The sequence below is a fragment of the Stigmatopora nigra genome, chromosome 9 (genome assembly GCF_051989575.1).
Source record: "Stigmatopora nigra isolate UIUO_SnigA chromosome 9, RoL_Snig_1.1, whole genome shotgun sequence".
Classification (NCBI taxonomy): domain Eukaryota; kingdom Metazoa; phylum Chordata; class Actinopteri; order Syngnathiformes; family Syngnathidae; genus Stigmatopora; species Stigmatopora nigra.
In genome coordinates this window covers 3,975,234-3,995,198 of record NC_135516.1, presented here as the reverse complement: position 1 = coordinate 3,995,198, position 19,965 = coordinate 3,975,234, and the positions used below count along the sequence as shown (strand labels likewise).

Below are 19,965 nucleotides of genomic sequence, written 5' to 3'. Positions count from 1 at the left end.
ACAAAAAAACAATCACAAATTTCTTGTGCAGCACCAAAATAAAGTTATATAAGCAAATTGTTTAAACAATGTATTTTACATGAATATCCTCATATACACTTAATAACGTTGGTGAGCCAATGTTTCTCTTTGTTCTGTAAAGTTTGTTTGAATAGTGTAAACATAAATATAGAAATATTAAAATACCGCTTTATCCTCACTTGAGTCACGGGGGGTGCTGGAGCCTATTACAGCTGACTTCGGGCTAGAGGAGGGGGCCACCCTGAATCGGTGACCAGCCAATCGCAGGGAACAAGGAGACAAACAACCATTTGCACTCACACCCATACCTAAGGCAAATTTAGTGTCTTTGGAATGTGGGAGGAAACCGGAGTACCCAGAGAAAACCCACGCAGGTCCAAGGAGAACATACAAACTCCACACAGATGGACTTTAAGTGGATTTGAACCCAGAACCCCAGAGATTACACACTTAACCACTTGCCTCACTGAGCCGCCCGGCAATGTTTGTTGCTTTCTATATTACAATACATTTAAACATGTAACCTTGATAATTTAACACTATATGAGTTGCACCTGAATATAATTTAAGGACCTAGCCAAACTATTCAATAGTCATGAAATCGCAGTAGTTTTCAGGTATTGTTGCAATTTAAAATTTCAATCACCAGGGGACAGCATTTGAATGTCACACATGGGAAAAACCAATACGCTTCACTTCATGTTCCACTTTAGTCTCACCGTGAAAAAGCTGATGTCCTTTAAATTTCTTCTACCTACAGATCTCATCCCAAGGATTGCCTTCAGAGCCCTATCCTCCTTTCCAAAATCCTCCCCCAAATGACAGCACCAATTATGAAGACCAGGCCTTCTATGAGAACCAGGTTCATCCAGGAGGGCGTCCTCCGCAAGGCGAACTCAACATGCACTTGCAGGGTCTGAAGTCCACTGGAAACTATGTAGACTTCTACTCAGCCTCTCGGCCCTACAGTGAGCTAAACTACGAGACGAGCCACTATCCAGCCTCACCTGACTCCTGGGTTTGAGGGGGCAAGGGTAGGCAAGGAAGCAAGCATAGACTAAGACATGAATTAGGAAAGATACCCAACTTCCCTGTTCTCTAGTTCCTACGTAGCATTATAGGTAGCAAGACATCCAAATGCAAGACCAGGGACCAAAAGAGGATGCAAATGAAGGAAAAACGGAACAGACACTAAACTTTTTCCACAGACTTTACGAGGAGGAGGATATAACGAAGGCAAAGTAGGCAGCAGAAAAAGAGGCCTTGCATGTGCATGCTCACCACCAACAAATGTGACAGGCATTTTCTTTTTGTTTAGTTTGTGACCAATCTGATAGATTTGAAAGCAATTGGAGGCCATTGGATAAAATATATGAGTAGGGAAAATAGGGATAAGGAGTCACAACTAATATGAGCGATCGGAGAAGTGGAAACATTAGATTTGAAGGTGTGGGAGGAAAGAGTGCAAATGGGAAAGAATGAATTGAAACGGTGTTTCTGAAAGCGCATGGATGGTGTCACGGATCCCTGAGAGAAGCACCTGTACATATGTGGATATAGTTACATGGCTTTTAGTAATGTGTGAAGCACAAGAAGCAGAAATGTAGGACATCTGACACACAAACTTTGTTTCTCTCTTTGGCTTCAGCGTGGCGTATCCTCCTCCAGGCAAAGACGGCTTTTGGAAGTTGTCATTGGTAACAGTCTGTTTTTGTTTTTTTTTTTTCTTTCTTTTTTTCTACTTTTTAAATTCTTGGTTGTATAGTATTTGGTGTATACTGTACATTTACTGGCGATTCATTGTGTATTTGTACATTGCAGGATTACTTGTGTCAGGCCTGTACCAAATGGGAAAAACTCACCTCTTCACTTTCTTGTTAAAAATATGAAACACATTATCATCTTTGCTTGACGCCACATAGTAAAAATGCCTATTAAAAGCATACATTACATTGGGTCAAAGTGCCCTATTGACTGCCTTATACAAAAACTTTACAGTAGGATATATTCAACATTTATCCTGTGGTTTGTTTTTTATGTAAATAAAGCACTACTGGAAAATACAGTATTGCCAATATCCCAATTATAGCCTGACCAGATTTTTTGTTAAAATGAAAATAGCATAAAATGTGATGTAAGCAATCTGACTATTGTTTCAATGTCTTTATTTGAATGATGTTGTTGTTATTATTATTAATATTAACCTACACTTCAACCATGGCAGTCTATGATGATGAGAAAGATCAAATTTTCAAATATTTTGAATAATTTAGTCAATTTTGTGTGTCATTTCATAGTATTTTTTTTTTTAATTGACTTTCACAAATCCCATTCATTTTAACACCAAATATGGTCAGGCTATGAATAATTTTGGACCTAAATGTACATCATCGAGACAGAGCCATCCTGTATTAATTAAAAAATGACAGTGGTTCTCTTATTTTAGCTGCTACCAACTTATTTTCTCTTTAAAATCAATCTGACTTTAATTTAGCCGCCTACAATTAAAGTATTGATTTTATAAGGAAATTTATTGAAGTAAATATATATTAAGTCGTGTATTCAATTACAGGATGGCAAAATTTTATCTCAAGACAGAAAAGGTGTTAAGATTATTAGAAAGCTATATATACTTCATAAATATACAATATATAATTGATTTTAAAAGGATAGTTAAAAGAAGATCACACATTGGATGGTTTAAAACAACCAAAATGGTTGCGCTGCAATGTTTTATGGAGAAGCAGATTGTTGAATAAGTAGGGCATATGCTCATAGTGTTTTTTTTCTTTTAAATGATCACTCCATAAACGTTCTAGCGTAATGCCAGTGAACCGTTCACTAAAGTCATAAACATGTACATATTAGTGCCAAACAAGTTTTATGCCATTGTCGTTTTATCTTTGCCAGTTTGTAAATGCTTTATTTTTCTGTTTAGATTTTTTTTTCTGTTCTACTGACATGAAAGTTGTATAACTGCAACGGGACCAGAGAGAAGTACAAAAAAGAAAAACTTTTTAAAAAAGAAAAAAATCCAATGAAACAATTGCATTAAAACAAAGACAACTGTACATTTTTTCTGTGGTTTAAAAATCAATGTTTCAAGTATGACAAAACTTTTTTGGAGAAATGGATTGCAATTAAATTCATAGTAGACTATTAATAGAGTACTGTTAATAGAGTATGAATATATATTATATAAATATATACTTTTTAAATGTGCAGATGTGAATGTCACAGCAGCTACATGGAAAAAGACTTCATTGTAGGATATTCACATTTTACTTTCCTGGTCCACACACTGAATTGTCAACTTTTGTGTGCTAATGTTGCTATGTGGAGTAGTTTAGATCAAGGCTCGCGAATCCATGTTGTCACTCAAAACAGGATTTTTTTTAAAAAAGAAAAAAGTATTTTCAAACGTGTGCTACCAAAAAATCAAATACAAATTTGAATTTGTTCGTTCCTTAAAACACAAGTGGTTTGATCAGTGGCATTAGGCTGAAATGAGTGCATGAATATGCTATCAAAAACCAATTATGATTTATTTTTTTAATCAACAAAATTGTACAACCTTACAAAGCTCTGTTTTCCCACATTATTTGTTTTTGTAAGTCTCAGAGCCCTTAGAAAAAGACATCGTAGATTTTCTGGCAGATTCTTGACGTTGTATTATGTCATTGTGATCCCGTGGCAGTAAAACCAACAGTGAGGACTTTGTAGAGATATGATATAGGTGATGTCCAAATCAATTATGTTTTAAAAAGAAACCTGTGAATCTTTATATGCCTCAAATTGATTGCAACTGCTCCAAAATATAAATGGTCCATTGAAGAGGAAACTGAGTGTTGTTGATTTGTGCCAAATCTGATTTCAGTGTTGCATTTGTTTTGTTTTGTTTTGTAAACTGTCCTGCTCAGCTGCTTAGATACGGAGTACATTTAAGATACTCCTAATGTGGTTGTTTATATTGTGTTCTTGGTTCAGAGAATGCGGCTAGAAGGAAAAGGGTTTCAGGGGGCAGAAATAAAGGAGGAAGAGATATAGGAACAGAAGGAGTAGTATTACTATTACTAAGGGTATCACCATTGTAGTGATACAAAAAAATCAGCTCATTCAATACATATAGCAATGGTGGACCGTCAGGGCCTGCAAGGCCTTCTTTGCTGGCCTAAAAGATTATCTGAATCACAGACGGATGTTAATTATATTTTGGCCATGAATACTTATTAAATAATTCCAAATTGTCTGTCAGATTCCTTTCATTGGTTTTCCTCTTGGTTGCACTGCTTCCAGATGTGTTTTCATATTTAAGCATTTAACCAATCACATTTCAGGCATTATTTGTTGCCAGGGTCAGAAATCTACTTGGAGTCCTTCCAAACGTTCTGCAGTCCCTGCAGGATAAAATAAGCATGGATAAAACTGTTGCTTTAACCAATCAGATTTCGGGTTGGTGACACCAATGCCTTCTCATAGGAGTAGGGCTACGTCATCGGTTTCACAAACTATGATTGGCCAGTGATAGAGCGGACTAGCCAGAGCTAACAAACTGTATCTTAATGGGAATCAACAATATATAGTGTTCCCTCGCTACTTCACGCTTCAGCTATCGCGGACTCAGAGCTTCGCGGATTTTTTTCAGGAAAAAATAAATAAAAAATTTAAAGATGAAGTTAAAATTATAAATTACATCATTTTACAAGAGGTGGAAACAAAATATTCAATAAGAATTAGTAATAGCATTAAAAAAAAGCCAAAGAATGGCCAATAACATGGTGAGCGTTTAGGAATCGCATTGATGACGTCATGGCTGTTTACAGGCGCATCTTCACCGCCCCCAAAAACATGTTCACAACTCCCAATAACGATGTTTCTTACGTGCAAAAAAACTGCAGAAGATCCTCCATCCGGACTAGTATTTTTTTTTGCTTGGTGGTGCGTTTGTGCGCGTGTTACACATTTCTTTAAGCATTTTTGAAGGGGCACTCCTACTTCGCGGAAATACACTTATTGCGGATGGTCCCGGTCCCCATTAACCGCGATAACCAAGGGAACACTGTATACCAGATTGATATCCTTCAAAAATCAACCAATGATAGCTTAGGAAATCATAGGTGCTCCAGATGGTTCGTCACATCTTTTCTAACTTGTTACACAGTTTGGTCGCAAGTCACTACCCTGCTTTAATTGGAGGAAAATAAAGGTGCATGTCAAGCCTGGAAGAAACACAAAGCTGGAATTATACCTAGCTGACATTGGGAAAGGGGGTTTAATTCATAGTGGAGCACATTCAGATGGTTCATAAACTCGAGTGAGCTTGGATGTTTTATGAATAAACGAGACAATGTTCAAGCTCAGGGTGAGTATTTTAACATAAAATGAAATTTTTAACCTTCATGTTTTACCTGATATCCTTCAGTCTAGTTCTCTGACATTTTTATAGATAGTGAAAGTATACTAAAATGACATTGTTTCAGAAATATGTTCTTTCTGTCCTTTTAACAGTTAGATATTTTTTTAATTCATTGTGAATCAACATATTACAGATACACAGAAAAATGAAAAGAATTTCCAATTATTTTAAAATAGCTTTCTCTGTCACAGTATGCAGTCGTAACAATGGGTATTTGAAGTAGCATTGTTAAGAAACATTCCTTTGGCATCAACTCATGTTGAGAACTCTAGAGAAGGGTGTCTGTAGGTGGTTAGCAGGGACCTACTGCTGAGTCAACAAACTTTTATTCTCAAAAGCAGTTTGTCATAATCATTCTTTTCATCATAAATCTCAGTCAAGACTCAGTCTGTTCATAATAAAGCATTGGAATAATATTAAAACATGTTTTCCAACGTCATTGTGAAAGATGTTGGTGTATTAGTGAGTGAAAGTTGTCATTTGGTTTAGTTTCCTCCATTAAAGTTGACCTCATAGTCTTTCAAAATCTCAAAGTGGTCCAACATGAAAGTGTGGATATTTTCCAACTGTTTCTCAGTTTCATTCAAAGCCACGCCTTGTTTATCGCAAACCTTCCCACCGATCATCTCGTAAAGGCTGAGGATGGACATCTTAATCTGCGCTAGCAGATTTAGTTTTCTTGATGCGGTTTCTTCGATACGTTTCCACTCTTTGAACCAAAATTCCACTTTGATTTTCGATTCAAACAATTCAGGCATAAGCTGCGTTAGCTCCATATCAAGCTCTTGTCTTTCCAACTCATATTGTTTTTGCAAAGCGATCTGTGTTTTCCTTTGCTGATTGGTCTGCTCATAAGCTTCACCTTCCCTCTGAGACAGCTGGTCTTCAATACTGTGAAGACTTTCGATGTGATCCGTTAGAGACTCTTCATCTTCGAATGAAGTCATGCCAACCAGTGTCTGCATGAATTGCTGATACACAACGTGTTCGCGCATGACTTGCAGGCGCTCCTGTTTCCTCTCCCTTAGCTCCGCACATTCTATCATCTTACTCTGGATCTCGCTCTCCTTTTTAAGCACCAATTGTTCCTCATTATCAGCTTTGGCTGAGGCTTGATCAACAATTTCATCTGCCAGATATGGTTCCCTGCTTAAGAAAAGATCCTCAACTTCACTTATTTCCTGGCGTAACTCATTTTCACGCACCTTTAAACTGTCCAGCTTCTCGTCCAGCTGCTCTGACTGTGCTTCAAGATCTTTCTCCTCCCTCCGGATCAAAATTTCTGTATAAATTTCATCCCAGTGAGTAGTTCTTTTGCCCTGTTGTCTCCGTGAAATCTTCTGGGGGTTTCCCTGTGCGGGCTTTTCTTTTACCTTCAGGATCTTTTTGGACATCACACCTAATTAAGTAGAATATTGAGTGAGTTACCCAATATATACAGGTTGGGTCAATCATGTGTACACAGTGTCATAAGAATGTACGAGAAACTACAAATTTGATACACATTCCATTACCCTGTCACCCTTTTTTTCAATGCTGATGATTGGTGAGATCACACATTCATCATTCTTTTAGATAATTACATGCACCCTATTACAACATATGATGAACTAAAATTTTGACATCATCGCATTCAAAGGCACATACACTTTCCAAGTAAACAGTATATCCAACTGCACAACTACTGAGTTTTTGCGAACCACCTCAAAGATTACCAAACTTACTGAATTGCAATAATGGTAATAATATTACAGTGGTGCTTCGACATACGAGTGCCCCGGCATACGAGGAATTTGAGATACGAGTAAAATTTCGTACAAGTATTTATCTTGAGTTACGAGACAAATTTTGATAAGCAAGCATACAGCAGATGCGAGAGGCTGCTCATATGAACATCATGGGCACTGTCTTTCTGGTCGCAACTCCCTGGTGTAATGTCTCTACGAGCACTGGGCGGCGCGTTGCATTTTTTTAGTGGTTTTTTTCCCCCGTTAGTCAGTGTGAATGGCACAAATACTACTTCTCGTTGCCAAGTGGTCAAGTGTTATCCTATTGTGAGAACATTTGTGTGCATCATTTTTGGAATATTTTGAAGGGATTACAAAAGCATACAACCCTCGATAGGTTGCATCTTAAAGTCCGGGTGGAGGCGGGACAAACAGAGCCAGGAGATGAAAGGTATCAAAATTTAAAACAAAATTAGAATTAAGTTTAGTGTAAGGTTAGATTAAATGTATTTTTGAGTGTCTGCATCGTAATCCAAGTTCATTTAAATTAGTTTGTTATGTTACGAGCGTGTTGCCGTGCAAACAGAACCCCGTCCCTTTCTCTGTCCGTCTCTCTCCCCTCCGCAAAATCTGTCTAATTTTAGTACTATTAAACGACTAGTTATTTGTTACTTTGTTAATAGATGGCGAATTAGAACAAATAAAAATGTTTTTCCAATCATATATCCAATGTCCAGTTTGGGTGTTTTTTCAGAGTCCAATTTGTTTTATATTTCATTTCTATGGGAAAGGTTCATTTGAGTTACGAGTAAATCGCCATGCGACCTCAGTCCCGGAATTAATTAAGCTCGTATCTCGACGTACCACTGTATTAATAATAATTCCACAAGCTAGTTAAAGATAGATAATGTTGGATATCCGATTATGCATTACCTTAGAATGGTGGTTAGGTTTGTGCGACAAAGATTGAATGAAAAGTTCAAATAATATTTTTAACAAACTACACTGAATTTATGAAGTGCAGTTCATTCCTTTTCAAGATAATTCAGATGTATTGATTTAGAAACAAATGTGCACTCCATTATACTTCTATACTTGATTTAGTCCAATCCCGTTCAAACAGTATCTTGAAAAAATAAATAATTCCTCTGCTTTTTTTCTTCTAAAAAGTAATTTGTCAGTCAAAATGAATTAGAAGTTTTACAACATCAATAGATATCTGGTACCATACTTAACCAACAATGCACCATTGAAGCATTCTTTATCCATGTTAAGCGGAACACTTGAGAAAATGGTCTTTGTTCCATAGTTGTGGCTAAGAGCACAGGTTAATGCAATAAATTGACGATGTTTCTCAAATGAATGAGTCTTTAAAAGTATGTTTTGGAAGACTTGTGAGGCACACTACTGTAAAAAACTAAAAATTAACATGTACAGAGTTGTATGAAACTGGGCAAAAAAATGATAGATCCTCAAAAACCTTCAAGATAAAAATAGTAATGATTTGTTTTAGTTTTTTTCCCCATTGCATACATATTAAAGCATACTGTAAAAATGAATCATCACAAAAACGCAATGTACTGATTTTTTGAGTCATCTGCCTTAAATGCTAAATGCAATTCGGGCCCGATTATCACTTAGCCTTAATTTTGATAACAAAACTGTTGGCCATTCAATATATTGAATGTTAATTTAATACAATAATTATGTCCGGTCTAATGGCAACAAGGCAAGTAATCCAATGTCAACCAACATAGCAGGCAGAAGATATTCACTTTTACAGGTTGACACTGTCCAGTTACTCCAGAGATGTCACGTCAAATATGTTTGCAGTACTTGGTCATTGAAAGTCCATTCATCCACCCCCTACTTGAGACTTCTTATCCTATACAGAGTCAAGTGTGAGCTGGAACTAATCACAATTGACTTTGGGTTAAGGTCGAATCAACGGTGAGTCAATCTCATTGTGCACGCCATATAACAGACTTCATCCTCAACTCTTTGGGGACTTTTAAATACGCAATTGTCTTTCTTCAGGAAGTCAAGCGACTGAACCAATGACCTACCATTCCCTGGTTGCAACAAGTGGTCTCAGGTAGTGCGATTGACTGCTTTCTCATCTTCGCCTTGTCGGTGGTAACAGACGATCATCCTTCTTTCTTTCGACTCTCTTCATTTTGTAGTCCCACCTTGGGATTTGTAGCTCGTGGTAGTTATTTTTCCAACTGAGCTTTTCTGGTTTGAAATTGGGAGCTGGGGCCTTGCAGAGCCTGACTTTTGGTATCACAATCCCTGGTCGCACACTACTCCGCCTCAGCAAATGAAGAGGTAGCAAACTCGCCCGCCTTATGGCCACAGTGGATGCAACAGCCATGTCATTCAGAAGCTGAGGCTGGAGGCTAGCCCGCCGATCCCTCGCCTTAGGGATGAGGAGAATCCGTGAGTTCTGGAACAATCTCTTGTAGGTGTTCAGCCGATCTGGGCCGAGGTGCTTCAGCTCCGCCAACCGTTGTCTTTTTAGAATTTCCTGGACTGCGTAGCGCCGTTTCCCAATACATGGAGGACTTCCTGGGCACACTGTCCGGCAGGCCGTAGCAATAAATGGACTGGTGAGACTAGTGGTGATCCTGACCATGTGCTCAAGAACGCCATCATCCACGGGGTTGATCTTGTTGTTAAAGTAAAATCTGTAAGGGCAACAGGACATAAGGTCGATGAAACGCTTCCAGCAGGGCTTAGGTTCTTCAGCCTGGGTAACCAAATCCTACAGAAGACAAGAATTACAAAAAAAAACCCTATTGTTTACAGAATGTACTTGGAAAAAGTAAAATCTTAACAATCAAAAATGATTTGCAGGTGAAGTTGACAGGTTTAAACTCAAGATCACTCTATGCCAGCCTTTACAATTGATATCAATTTGACATCTAGAAATCACAATGGCAGGGAAAGAGTTAAGAAAGACTATTAGGGGCAGTCATTTTCCTGAACATAAGACAAACTTCTCAAATCATTCCTATTGTTGGTGACAACCTCTTTGAAATGTGACACGGACCTGGGTATTAGAGGATAGTGTTTTCAGTAAATCGTGATTTTTACATGACCAATACATTTTTACATTTTGAAAATATAACATAATGTACATTGTCATAAAACACTAAAACAATGCTCACCTCCAGCATTGGCCACTCTAGTTTGAAGGAGTCACAGAACTGCTCGGCACATGGCCTCAACATGACTTGACTCATCGTGTAAGCTGTTTCATAGCGACCAGTGAAGAGCGCCCATTCCCGAGGGGTCATCATGCGACCATTGTCCCTGGCCTGTACATCACCTCCTGAAAATTTCAAGCTCAACTTGTATGCTACCTGCATTGATTTAGCATGCATCTTAAAAAAGAGGCATGGTTTTACATTGTAGTTTACCAGCCAGCATGAGCAATCTACAAGTCTCTGCTCGACCCTGCATCGCAGCCTTCATTAAAGCTGTGAAACCATGACAGTTCCTCCTCTCAATATCCAGTCCAGAGAAGTAGTTTAGCAGGTAGTGAGAGATGAACACGTGACCTGCACACAGTATAAAAGCAGCATTTGCAGTTTGAGAGTACAATATATTAGTATTTAATTGAATTGAATGCTTTTTATTGTAATCATACAAGTATAATGAGATTTAAAACGTTCACATGGTGCACAAATAACAACAAATAGACAAACACATTTAATAATGAAGGTAACATAGTAAGCATAATCGACCGGAGACGGGCGATCAGGTTTTCTATTTTATACCGTTGCGACGCAGCTGTGGTTGTGGACAATATCGCGACATTAGTAATCTAGTGACGTCACCTAGTGACGTCAACCAGCCAAGCATGAATTTTGCGACACAGACGGGGCGCAGACACTTACACGACGCAGACACTTACAGAATCCTCCCTATCAACGACCTCCGGTCGAATAAATAGTTCATAATAAAATGTAAGAATAAAAAATTAAGGGTGGCTAGGTGGCACAAGTGGTTAGCACATCGGCCTCACAGCTCTGGGGTCCTGGGTTCAAATCAGGCCAAGTCCACCAGTGTGAAGTTTGCATGTTCTCCCCAGGCCTGTGTGGGTTTCCTCTGGGTACTCCAGTTTCCTCCCACAATCCAAAGACATGCATGGTAGGCTGATTGGACACTCAGAATTTCCCCTAGGTATGGATTTGAGTGTGCATGGTTGTCCCTCTCTTTGTGCTCTGCGATCGACTGGCCACCGATTCAGGGTGTCCCCCGCGTCTGACCCTCCAGCACCCCCCACGACCCTAATGAGGATAAGTTGGTAAAGAAAATTAGATGAGAATAAAATAATAATAATGAAAAAATGGTTTACATTTTCATTTTTGAGGATGTAGGTCATCTGACGTGTTCTATTCTGATCCGCTGTTCACACGAACATTTACTGTATTTGTAATATACTAAATTGTAAGGTACACATAATACGTATATAGTTTTGGAATCAGTACCTCCCTAGTCCGTATGGACGGGTTGTGACCGAGGGGTACCATGAATCTTTAATCCATAGATGGTCAACATTATTACACATGACAGAGGGACATACTGGACTACATTTTAAAAAGTTATTGTTAATTTGTTATATTATAGTTATCTTGATAACTTTAATTGCTAACATATCTTTGTTTTTAATGGTTGATGGTTGAATAAACTTGATTTTTTTCCTGCTTACCTGCTTGTGCTGCTGTGATAAGGGCAGTATTACCCTCATTATCCTGCCAGTTCACATCTAGATAAGGACACTGAGCAAGGGCGATGACCACATCCACGTATCCATGGTAACATGCTACAATTAATGCAGACTGAAACATAAAGCAGAGTTAAGGGATCAAAATGTGAACACAGTGCAGACAATGGATCGATAACATAGAGCTGACTCATTGAATTGATTGTTACCAATCTATTTTTTCTCAAATAAATATTGTACACAATGACGATTGCATAGTGATAACAAAATGTGACTTTTGACGTTATTAATAGACATTTGTCATCAGCCAGTTTTGTTTTCCAGACCAAAACAATTTCCAAATCCCCTTTCTGAAGAGTAATAATTCACATGATTTTAATACTTGTGTAGAATTGTTTGAAGAATGAACCAGACTTGCTCAAATCCACTATTCTCTTCTTGTTTGATTTCCTGACTTTCTCATTATAATGTTAATTGAATTAATTGAATTGAATGTGTTGATACAAGTATAATATTTGAAGCTTTCACCTAACAGTGCACAAATAACAACAGACTGACAAATAAATTAATAAATAAATAGATAAAATCTTAAAATAATAAAATAAACCTATCAAAAGCTTGACACAACATCACAATCACCACTGGGTTTCACCAAATTCTTTAAAAGCATTGTAAACCCACATAATGTAGGATTATGGCTAAAGAAAGTAATGCAGTTCTGTATATTGAAACATTTTAGCTGATTTAATTTCAGGCACTAATATTGTTTTCATATATGTACCACATCAAAAATTTAAACTTCAGGTATATATCAGATTTATATTTTAGTCAAGGATAAGGTCAATGACTTAGCAAGCCTGTTAACAGCTGACCCCAATAACAAGCTGTTTCTCGTTGTGTCAAAGTGTGGACACGCCCCATCTGTTACTTCGAGGATTAACCTAATGCTCTGAACCCAATGTCGGTTAAAAGCCACCATATTGGTATCTTCCAAAGTCTCATCTAAAAAACACAAAGCTATCATTTGTTTAGGTGGTACTTACTCTTCGGTTTCTGTCTGTCTCCTGAACTTCCTCCACAGTCAGTCCTTGTCTAATCATGATCTTAACAATGATGGTGTTGTTATTGCAGCAAGCCTTGAAGAAAGAGATAGGCTCTGGGCTCTCGCGACATGGCAAACGTAAAAGGTCAGATCGCACCGTAGTGTCAAGTGGGTAAAAGGAATCGTCAGACGCAATGCTCCGTGTGTCCGAGTTATCTGACAAAGCCTCAAAGTCCAATTCCTCAAACTCCTGGTAGATATCATCCTCATCTTCCCAGTAATTCCGGGTGTAATCAACTTCGGCTTCAACATTATGGCCCTGTTCCTCATCGTCTTCATGGTCCTTGTCGACCGTAGTGAAGGACATGAGAGGTGTGTCCATAGATGTTTTGTTGATGCCAAGCTCAGTTTTTCCTGGTCCCATACCTTTGGCAACTCCATTCTCTTGAAGTTTACCAACCTCACCTTCCTTCTCAGTTATTAAAACCATTTAAGCTTACCCTGCACCCACTCAATTGTTTGAATTGCAGTGGGTTGCCAGGACATTTCTACAATAACCTAAACTTTACAGTGTGTCCTTTCGAAGTCCATTTTCAGGCCAGTTGCCACCAACCCTCTGTCAAACACCTTTTCAGTATCCTTAAATTCAGTCGAGGTAGATATATAAAGTTGCTGCAAACAACATTTTTTGAAATTTCCCAAATCCCCCATAAATTCCTAGTTGTTGAAAAGTTGCTGTCCATGTCCATGTTGGAAGATGCTAACCATTGTTCCATTCCAACATCAGCTAACATCCATGTCAACTCCCAATCTTGATGAGATGTCAGAGAAAACGTTGCTGTCTTTTTGTAAAGCCATCTTGATTAAATATAGTCAAAATCACCACCAATATGTCTGATATGCTCCTGCCATATGGAGAAACACTGGACTGATTTTGAGCAGTCAGCGAAGGGGAAAGGGATTTCCTCTCCAACTGACGCACAATAATCCCTTTAGTTGCTGTCTCTTGCTTTAGTCCTTTACCCAGTTAGATATTTTCATTAGAAGTTGGACTCGGCTATCTTTAATGAGTGATGTTGTATCTGCCAATAAATATTACAATAGGCCTATACTTTATTTCCAGTGAAAGTCAAAGATCGTATTCCTTTTTTGACCCAAAATTCTAAGTAAAGAAATTGTTTTTTTTCATCCATGTGACTTTAGAGCAGCGCCAGAAAATAGATGACTCTTCATATTGTTGTGTGTCAAGCAAAATTCAGAGTCAACCTCTAATGGAAGTATCATTAGTTCTAGATTTTATTTGTCTCTAGTAAAATAAGACTGGTTGTGTTCCACACAACTTAAGTACTAAAACAAAACATGAGTCATTATTCTCTATTTAAGGACGTCGAGAAAAATTATATGACCCCGTTTAAAGTTAATATTCTCTTAATCTGTACGGTTTGGCCTTATAGACTTTAAACCGTGTGAAGAGGGGCAAAGGTAATTGGATTTAACATAAATAGCATACATCCTGTTTACTAGAACAGGCGTCTTAGCAGACAGGACACCATTCTTTTTAAATAGTCCAGGTTTTATCTTATTCCAGATTGCTAGTTTCATCTTTTTGAATTGTAGTCAGCTTCATTATGGTCGAATTCGGTAAGATGGGTCCACCTGACAGCTATGGCTGCAAGGAACAGACAGGGAAAATACTCTGGCTATCATTTACATGTGTGGACCAAATGTTTTACTTTGGTACGGTGAAGGAAGTGAACTATTAACTTTGTTGTTGTGAATATGCCGTTAGTCAGGGGTTTCAACACAACAGGTTCGTAACAAAAGTGCAGCATTTCAGCCTATTGCTGTGATCAGAACAAGCAAATTTCTACAATTTTGCCTGATATTTTATCACTTGGAATGGTTGGCTCAGCCAATCATCTTATCTAGCAGCTCAGACCACATTTATGTCAAACATAATATTCTGATGGACCATATTTGAACTATGACATCTATTATTTGGGATATGCTCCAGCACCCTCTGACCTTGACAGGCATAAGCAGCATTAAAAATGAATGAATTAATGTAAATACAATTATGTGCAGATGAACCTGAGTTAAATTCAGAATTTGGGCTCAATTAGGAAAAAGCAAATCATAGTACTGCCGCCTTGTGGTGTAGAGGTTCACTCACCTGATTTCCGTGCGGGCAAACGCGGGCTCGATTCTCTCTGGTGGCGGTATGATTGGTATTGCAGACAGTCGTTTGTCTCTTTGTGCGCCTTACAACTGACTGGCAACCAGTCTACCAGTTCTGCCTTTTGGCTGAAGACAGCTGGGTTAGGCACCAGCAACCCTCGCAATCCTTTCGAGGATGTGGTGGCATGGAAAATGAATGAATGAACGAAATCACAGTACTGAGCAACTGTTAAATTAAAGACCGAATTTAACATGTATTTATTACAACACACACTAAACCAGGCCTGGGCAAACTATTCCTCCAAGGGCCGCAGTTGGAGGGCTTTCTTTCCAACCCATAGAGAGGACACTTCACCAATCTGGTGTCCTACAAGTGCAATCAGTGGATTGCAGTCAGGTGCTTCTTGTTTAAATTGTCTGTGCTGGATCGGTTGGAACAAAAACCTACACCCACAGTGGCCCTCTAGGGCCCGATTTGCCCACCCCAGCTCTAAACCATACATCATGGCTGGTCTCACCACTATCCTTTGCCTTCATTGTCACTGACACTCATCTATGACATTAGTTAACTGATACCTTGTTTAAGCTGTTCCAGCCTGCCTCCATACGGTTCTTCGCTTCCTTTACACATTTCCATCCACCTGCACTGTTAAGCTATAATTAAGTTAAGATATGTATGAACTGAATGAGAACAAGATGATCTAGATTTTAGGTCAAATACTCTTCCTGACACAGGCATGACACAAGGAACCGAACATGGGTGACCAAGAGTAACAGAGTGCTCAGATCACTGAGCTACTACTACCTTGGCAAAAATGTTTTTTTATTCAAATAATGTTATTGCTCATTATTTTAAATTTTGCTTTGAGAAAACTGACATTGAAACTATAATTTTAAGTGAATATCTACTAATAATGATTGTTTAAGGGAAAATAATACATAAGTTTTAATTTTTTTTTAAGAAGAATGACATCCCATGCTCATTGGCGTATCTACTATATACATGGTAATATATAAGGGATTTTTTTTTTATCTTGAACGAGTTTGTAATGTCTGCTGTTTTTCTTTTTTCTTTTAACTCGGTGGATGTTGCATTTCATTTAGCTGGAGACTGTGTTTTTTGATCTGGCAACCTTGCTCAGGGTTGCTCTGTAGTATCCTCAGTCGGTGGTGGCAGGGTCACCTATCTCTGGGCTGCATCCCTTTTACAAAGCTGAGGAAGCAGCTAAACCACAAAATTGAACTGTATGGTATGCACAGTCACACATCAGGTGGAATTTTTTTGACCAGTCAAATTGGCCCCACTTCTACAAGAACTTGGCTACCCAGTGGCGCTCCACCTGTGTCAGACATGTTTAGACACATCTCTAGCTGTGGTTTACCCATCCAGGACTGCTTGGCAGCCCATGTGCCAATCAGCACATCTTGGTTTTATGGACATCGGCAAAGTAGTCAACGCACAATTTTTTTAAATAGTAATTTTAACTATTTTGTACTTAGCGGCGGTGAACCTGAACAATTGGAATGTCATGCTTTTCCGGCCACACCAGCATGTGGATCCTATTGACATCAAGGACTTCAGTAGCAGTAATATCAATCCGTGCCACAAGAGAAGCAAAAGCTTGCCCTACCATTGTGCAAAAAAGAAAAAGTATTCACATGTTGTGGTAAATAAACATTGGGCAAGTAGTAAGACAATTTATTGTTAAATAAGATCCATACAAATACATAATGTACAGAATTAAGATGCACATTTACCTTTACAATGCATATCATAAATTTGAGCAGGTGACTGTATACAATGGACAAGGTGACAGCCAGTGTTGGGCCACAAATAGAAAAGTCAGTCTTTGATCATTTCATTAGATTTTCCATTTTCAAACCAAATAAGTGAGAGAAAATTAAAGCTTTTATTCAAAATTTCATTAAACAAAACTATAGAAGTAGCAATTTCATATTTTCTCCCATTTATTTGATATCTTTTTCTATTACATTTTAAAATTTCTTAATGCATTCCTTTTTACTTTACTTTGTACTTTATACTTTTTACTTTAATGATGAGTGATGAGTAGGTTAATACTTTAGTCTTTTTTTCTGTTTGTTTCATATGTACTGTTAACGGATGCAGTTTTTTATATGTATCGAATCTTTTGCTGACCCGGCCCGTCTGTCAATTTTTTTTAAGTCAATGTGGCCCCCGGGCCGAAAAGTTTGCCCACCCCTGGTTTAGCCACTGCTTGTCATAACCTTCAGCCTGTTTAGGCACACTTTATTTTTAACTGTTAAATACCTTACTTCCACTTCAAATAAATACATTTTCAAAAACGATTTAGCAGATGTGCATGGTCATATTTTAATAGTTGCTGACTTTGTTCTTTTAAATCATTGTTGACTATGATTTGATGTTCTCTTCTTTACCGCTGTGTGCCGTCTGTATGCGCCATTTAAATGAATGAGCATTGTACACCCACACTGTGTCAACACCTTCCCCGCCTGTATATTCAGGAACCCAGTTGGGGAAGGGGAATCGGCAGGCCACCACCTTAGCAGATATTGGTAACTCGCTTTCAAGCTTCAACTCCAATTGGTCCATCTGTAAACATGAACATGTGTGGGTGTTACTTTTAGAACTCTGCAATTTCATTCTGGTGATTGCTTTTACTGGTCTAGTATTTTTTATTTTGCATGAAATGACAAAAATGAAGGGACCGTTTACGATAAATCTCAACTTACCATTTGAGGGACACCAAAAATGACAACATTAGAGTATGGTGCAAAGCTAACCTAGGAAAGAATCAGTACATAAATCAAATAGTTGCAACTGTACGCAATTGTTGAATGTGTGACTATTTATTCTTCAACAATTACATCTCTGTGATGTTTTTCAAGTGAAAATCAGACTGACCTTCCATAAATTAGAGATATGGAATGATGTCGAGCGGTGGACTCCTTCTCTCCAGGCTTTATAGCGAGAATACCACACCAGCCAGGGGTTCAATTCAAAACCTGATGCCGAAAACCCTTGCTTTGCAGCAGCGATCACCTATCAAAAAAAAAAGGATATACAAAAATACATTGCATTTAAGAACTGTACATGCAACATGTTCCTCGTGTTTTGGTATAACAGTCATTCCTTTATATAAACAAATTAGAAGCGTATTAAAATCGTATGCAATGCCAGCTTTGGAAAAATACTATTTTTGTTTTTCATGAGTCAAATTGAAGAAAATGTGATTTCCTTTGTATAACAAAAATGATATAATAGTAATCGGGATTAATCTATGGATTTCTATGGGCAGAAAAACGTGTACATCTTACCCAGGGGTGGCGGTCACGTGAATCTCAAGCCGCATGCGGTTCATGACCAAAATTAATGTGGCTCTCTCACTGTTAATGTAGACCAGACATGGACGTGACAATCGAAAAATCCCGACGTAGGGTCACCCCTATTATAACTCTTTTTTTTCCTTCAGTGCTTAGTCCTAGTAGCAAGAGGGGCTTGCGCTTATGAGTTTCAGCATGGATATTCACATTTTTTACGAACTTTAAGAAGTACATTTTCTTTTGTTTTTTTAATTGTTCAGTGTGGAGTCCTAGTAGCAAGCAGAAGACAGGGGAGTGGCTTCTGCTTGCGAGTTTCAGCATGGATTTTCATATTTTTATGAACTAAAAAAATAATAATAATGAATAGCAGAAAAATATCACAAAGGAGTGAATTCGCGATAAGTGAAGCCGCGATAATCGAGGGAAGACTGTACTGTGGCTCTTTGCCTCGCTTCATGTTTCTCATATTTATATTCTCTCTTAAAACATACCCAAATTCATCAGTACTCAGTAAAAAAACCCCATTATATTTAAAAAAAATAATTGGCTTTTTTTTTTTTTTGCTGTCTGATGTGATGTCAAATATACACATGACAGATTGTTATTGTGTAGTACTTACTATTCTCCCATCTCCACTTCCAATGTCCACCAGTGTCCCAGACCTGGCTCGCAGTGCATTGAGGACATTTTGTACTTGCGTAGTGGTCGCAGGGACAAACGGGAGGCAGATTTTTCTTAATGCGGGTGCAATAAACGGCGTAGTCACAGCGTAGAGGGCAACAAGCGACCCTCCTACCAAGCCCGTTACAATGAGACCCAGTCGACCTTTACTTGTATTCTCGTTCGTGATAGATTGCTCCCTAAAAAGCACTTCTTTAGACATGACGGGGCTTATGAAAAACATATGACTAATCTAAAATTAAATACTTAACTGAAGATAATGCACGTAAAGTTTGGCTGCACCGCCATTTTTAACCTGTGTAGCGTTATAATAAGTCCGACTGGATTGTTCGTGTTTTATGCCAAAGGTTCCACCCTGTTCATTGTTGCAGTTTTATGGTTTGTTGCATACAATTTAGTTGGGCATTACTGCCACCAACTGGCTATGGAGCGCTGAAATTCCTAACCCAAGTTCCCAAATTGAAACAATATTGCCTTATAAAGAAAATTACAACAGCACTAAAATATACTAGAGCCTACTACTCCCCTCAATCTAACAACAACATATGACACTTAATATTTGAATATCAAACCCTATTCCTTGATGTACTGTTAATCCATTTAACTTCACATCCTTTTCGCACGTCAGCCTCACAGCTCTGGGGTCCTGGGTTCAAATTCAAGTCACGGCCCACCAGTTTGGGGTTTGCATGATCTCCTCCAGGTACTCTGGTTTCCTCCCACATTCCAAAAACATGCATGTTAGGCTAAAGGGACACTCTAAATTGGCCCAGGCATGGGTGTGAGTGTGCATGGTTGTCCGTCTCCTTGTGGCCTGCGATCATTGGCTGGCCTCCTATTCAGG

The 19,965-nt window shown here is 38.4% G+C and overlaps 4 protein-coding genes across 15 annotated transcripts in view; 1 reads left to right on the top strand and 3 right to left on the bottom strand.

Moving 5' to 3' along the window:
* The window catches only part of ctnnd2b (catenin (cadherin-associated protein), delta 2b), a 117,610-nt gene extending 114,197 nt beyond the window's left edge, over positions 1 to 3,413 (top strand). For all 12 annotated transcript variants that reach the window (XM_077723596.1, XM_077723601.1, XM_077723606.1 and 9 more), the window contains one exon: positions 782 to 3,413. In XM_077723596.1, the coding sequence (XP_077579722.1) occupies positions 782 to 1,045 (264 nt within the window). In that variant the 3' untranslated portion in view covers positions 1,046 to 3,413. The remainder of the gene's footprint in view (positions 1 to 781) is intronic.
* A 2,509-nt stretch (positions 3,414 to 5,922) lies between these two features.
* On the bottom strand, positions 5,923 to 6,831 carry LOC144201674 (coiled-coil domain-containing protein 42 like-2-like). Its single transcript, XM_077724423.1, has one exon. The coding sequence runs from the start codon at positions 6,829 to 6,831 to the stop codon at positions 5,923 to 5,925; it is 909 nt and encodes a 302-aa protein (XP_077580549.1).
* Positions 6,832 to 9,196: 2,365 nt separating this feature from the next.
* Positions 9,197 to 13,898, bottom strand: ankrd33bb (ankyrin repeat domain 33Bb). Its single transcript, XM_077723594.1, has 5 exons — positions 12,940 to 13,898; positions 11,882 to 12,011; positions 10,587 to 10,727; positions 10,335 to 10,498; positions 9,197 to 9,928 (listed from the first exon to the last, which is right to left on the bottom strand). The coding sequence occupies exons 1-5, from the start codon at positions 13,426 to 13,428 to the stop codon at positions 9,281 to 9,283; spliced, it is 1,572 nt and encodes a 523-aa protein (XP_077579720.1). The 5' UTR covers positions 13,429 to 13,898; the 3' UTR covers positions 9,197 to 9,280.
* A 2,902-nt stretch (positions 13,899 to 16,800) lies between these two features.
* atpsckmt (fATP synthase c subunit lysine N-methyltransferase) lies at positions 16,801 to 19,420 on the bottom strand. The gene is made up of 4 exons (XM_077724399.1): positions 19,060 to 19,420; positions 18,022 to 18,159; positions 17,850 to 17,900; positions 16,801 to 17,709 (listed from the first exon to the last, which is right to left on the bottom strand). The coding sequence occupies exons 1-4, from the start codon at positions 19,342 to 19,344 to the stop codon at positions 17,509 to 17,511; spliced, it is 675 nt and encodes a 224-aa protein (XP_077580525.1). The 5' UTR covers positions 19,345 to 19,420; the 3' UTR covers positions 16,801 to 17,508.
* Positions 19,421 to 19,965: the final 545 nt, after the last annotated feature.